General features: G+C 62.7%; 1 protein-coding gene across 1 annotated transcript in view; it reads right to left on the bottom strand.

The window, feature by feature from the left end:
• Window positions 1-208: 208 nt before the first annotated feature.
• The window catches only part of MMS19 (MMS19 nucleotide excision repair homolog (S. cerevisiae)), a 12,790-nt gene continuing 9,823 nt past the window's right edge, over window positions 209-3,175 (bottom strand). The window contains exons 17-30 of the mRNA XM_010000065.1: window positions 3,051-3,147; window positions 2,684-2,839; window positions 2,395-2,494; window positions 2,136-2,238; window positions 1,947-2,021; window positions 1,706-1,823; window positions 1,522-1,622; window positions 1,392-1,448; window positions 1,097-1,283; window positions 914-996; window positions 667-831; window positions 527-586; window positions 315-415; window positions 209-236 (exon numbers count right to left, since the gene is read on the bottom strand). Of these exons, the coding sequence (XP_009998367.1) occupies window positions 209-236; window positions 315-415; window positions 527-586; window positions 667-831; window positions 914-996; window positions 1,097-1,283; window positions 1,392-1,448; window positions 1,522-1,622; window positions 1,706-1,823; window positions 1,947-2,021; window positions 2,136-2,238; window positions 2,395-2,494; window positions 2,684-2,839; window positions 3,051-3,147 (1,431 nt within the window). The remainder of the gene's footprint in view (window positions 237-314; window positions 416-526; window positions 587-666; window positions 832-913; window positions 997-1,096; window positions 1,284-1,391; window positions 1,449-1,521; window positions 1,623-1,705; window positions 1,824-1,946; window positions 2,022-2,135; window positions 2,239-2,394; window positions 2,495-2,683; window positions 2,840-3,050; window positions 3,148-3,175) is intronic.

Here is a 3,175-nt window from a genome sequence, read left to right as displayed (position 1 = left end):
CCCCTGTGCCCCGGCCCGCCGCAGGGGCGGGAAAAGCCACAAGCAGCACAGCTCCTTCCCTCCAGTTGCTGGCCAGCCCCCACACTCCAGCCTTGGCACTCAGGGCAGTACTGGGCTCCGAGGGTCCATGGCATTGGTTGGATGGCTTGGCGGGTGAGCGGGGGCCCAGGCATTTTGTTGGTCAGCACAGGGAGGGGACATGGGGTGCTCACCTGCCTGGGCTCCCCAGCAGGAACCTGTGGGGACAGAGATGGTGCCATCAGCCATGTCTCAAACATGCCAGCACTACAGCAGCTCCAGCTACATGTACTCACCATTCTCCCCGTGCTGCCACTGCTTCCTTCCGCACCAGCCTCTTCTTGTCATCCAAAGGCTTGGCCAGCGCCCGGATAACTCGGCCCTTATATGGGAGCAGCTGCAGGAGAGACAGGGCTTGTACTGAAAGCCAGGTGCTGGCTGCACCACCAGGAGGAACTTTGGGACCACTTTGCAGGAGCAGGCAGCAGACCACTACAGGAGCACTTACCACTACTGTGGGCAGGCTGGTAAGCGCATGGGCGCAGCGCAGGGCAGCAATGCGGACAGCCTGGAACAGAGGGGTGAGGGCAGAAGAGGGGGCAGGGGTAGAGGGGAGGGTCACGGGGAGGGAGGAGGGGGCATACGCACCATGATGGGGCTGGAGGTGAGGCTGAGGAACTTGGTGACCAGTGTGTCAACATGCAGGCTCATGATATGGGGAGCTTCGAGCAGCAGTGGCTGGAGGCAGCTCAGCGTGGAGAGCTGCACCACGTGGTCTGAGCAAGACAAGGCCTCGAGCAGGAGGGGAAGCAGCTGCAGATAGGGAGGACACAGGAAACATGGGTAAATCCCAGCCAGTCATGATCCCTGCAGCCCCACTAAGACTAGTTCTCACCGTGGGCAGCTCTGTCACCAGCACAGGCTTCGGGAGGTGGTTGAGCACATGGGACAGGCCCTTCAGGTAATTGGCCTTGACGTCTGTGGAGAGCAGAGATGGTTGCAGGCAGCCAGGGGAAGGAGGGGACACTGGCTCATGCCCCCTGGGTAAGGCTAGACTGGGCTGGAGGTGGCCACTCACCAGGGCCAGCCCTGTGGAAGCCCTGCACCAGCTTGGGGACGTTGTCAGTGAAGAAGCGCTGGCGGAACATGATGCGCACGTCGGCGTGGCAGCCCTTGTGCAGCACGTCTGGGGACTCGGCCATCAGCAGGGAGAAGCCATCGGCTGCAGTGGGGCCCAGCTCCACATCACCCAGCAGGCCTATCAGCTGCAGGGAACAGAGCCCTGAGGTGGGGTGTCCTGCTGTGGGGTCCCAGCTAGCTGCAGGGGGAGCAGGCAGGTGCCTCAGGCATCACCCAGCCCCACTACCACCTACCTTGTCTGTCAGGTGGGAGCTCAAGGGGTGGTAACGCAGGACCAGGGCTTTGGTCACCTGTGGGGCAGAGCACTGTCAGTACGGGACCAGCCTCCTCAGTTCTTCCCCCCACACCCGGGGCAGGCCTTACCCAGAGCAGCAGGGTGAGTGCCTGTGTTCGGTGGGGCCCCTCTGCAAGGCTGGGCTCCAACCTGTTCACTGCAAGTTGCAGGATCTCATCCAGCTGCTGCCCTGGGGACACAGAGAGGACAGGCTGAGCCATACCCCTGCCAGCAGTGGGCAGGGACCCACTGTAGCCTGCCCAGCCCCCTTACCTGCTGGCTGCTTGTTCACCAGCCCTGCAAAGCACTTTGCAGCTGTGCTGGCTGTAAAGGGGCAATTGCAGGAACAGCTCAGTACCAGCAGCTCCCGGAGCAGCCGAGGAATTGCTACCTGGAAGAAACATGTAGCATGTCCAGAGCTGCTCTCTTCTTCTGCCCATGGAGCTTGCTGTGGACCCAGGCAGGAGGGTGCTCAGTCAGGTTTCCTTCTCCACCCTGCTCCCCACCAACTTACGTTGCGGGGCAAAGAGCAGACAAAAGCCATGAGGAGGATGACCAGACGTCTCTGTGCCTCCAAGCACTCCCCATCCTGCAAGGGGAAGGACAGCACTCATGTCAACGCAGTCCTTGCTGCCAGCTTGTGCCAGCATCTTCATTCCCTGCACCCCTGTTCTGGCACCCCAGCCCCAAACACCTAACACACCTCAAAGGGCTGGAAGGAGCAGGGAAAACTGTTCTGGGGCAGGAAGGAGACCTCTCCATCCAGGAAGAGGGGTACCACCTGAGACACACTCTGGGCAGCCAGCCTAGGAGAAAGGAGACATTGCAACATGCTGTTCTGGGAAGGTCACAAGGTCTGTCCCGGGATATGCAGGGTCTCCCTGCACAGACAGCAGCAGTGGGACGCAGCCAGCCCCCTCCTCACAACCGAGTGCACTGCATCCTGCCCCAGCATCACTCACTCGGGGCTCAGGTGGGTGGTGGCAGCGCTGATGACTGGAACCATGGCAGCCAGCACCTCCTCCTCCAGAAGCGCCTTGCCCAGCAGCGGGTTGGTGCTCTCTGCAGGCAGCAGAAGGAAGGAGACACGCTGGAGCCTGCTGCCCCGAGGGAGAAGGCAGGCACAACTCCTGACCCACGCGTGCCGGGACAGAGCTCCTCGGCTCCGGCAGGGTCAGCAGTACCCGCGGTTGCCAGAAGGCGGCAGCAGCAGCGCTGGCTGCGGGACCGTTTCCCCTCTCCCGCCCCTACCTTGCACGGCAGCCTGCACGACCATGGCCAGCAGGCAGGGCACCACGGTCTGGTGGTAGTACCAGCAGCCCTCCGCGTCCTGCTGGCACTGCAGGGCCACGCGGTGCAGGCTCTGGCACACTGAGACCATCTCTTGAGCGGCCCCAGCCTCTCCCCCTGCAGGGCACAGTCACTGTCACTTGAAACAGCCACAGCTGATCGCACCAGGAACCCCGAGCAAGGCAGCCTTTCCAGCTCACCCTCCAGCCCTCCCAGCTCACCCTCCAGCGGCGGGGTTCACACCCCAGCTCCTCCCACCGCTGCCATCCCCACTCTCCCAGCCATCACTGGTAATGTAACGGAGCTGCCTTCTGTGAGTCTGTGTTACCTTTCTGCACCTTCCGGAGATGCTGCAGCAGGACAGGGACTGTCTCCCTCACGATGCTGGTGTGGGTGGACACGGCTGCCAGGGCCCGCAGGCAGCGGTGCCGCCGGGGGGACTGGGCCTTGGGG

This window comes from Chaetura pelagica, unplaced genomic scaffold, assembly GCF_000747805.2.
Source record: "Chaetura pelagica isolate M959 unplaced genomic scaffold, ChaPel_1.0 scaffold436, whole genome shotgun sequence".
Classification (NCBI taxonomy): Eukaryota; Metazoa; Chordata; class Aves; order Apodiformes; family Apodidae; genus Chaetura; species Chaetura pelagica.
The sequence above is the reverse complement of the archived record's forward strand: the minus strand, read 5'-3'. Positions and strand labels throughout refer to the sequence as shown.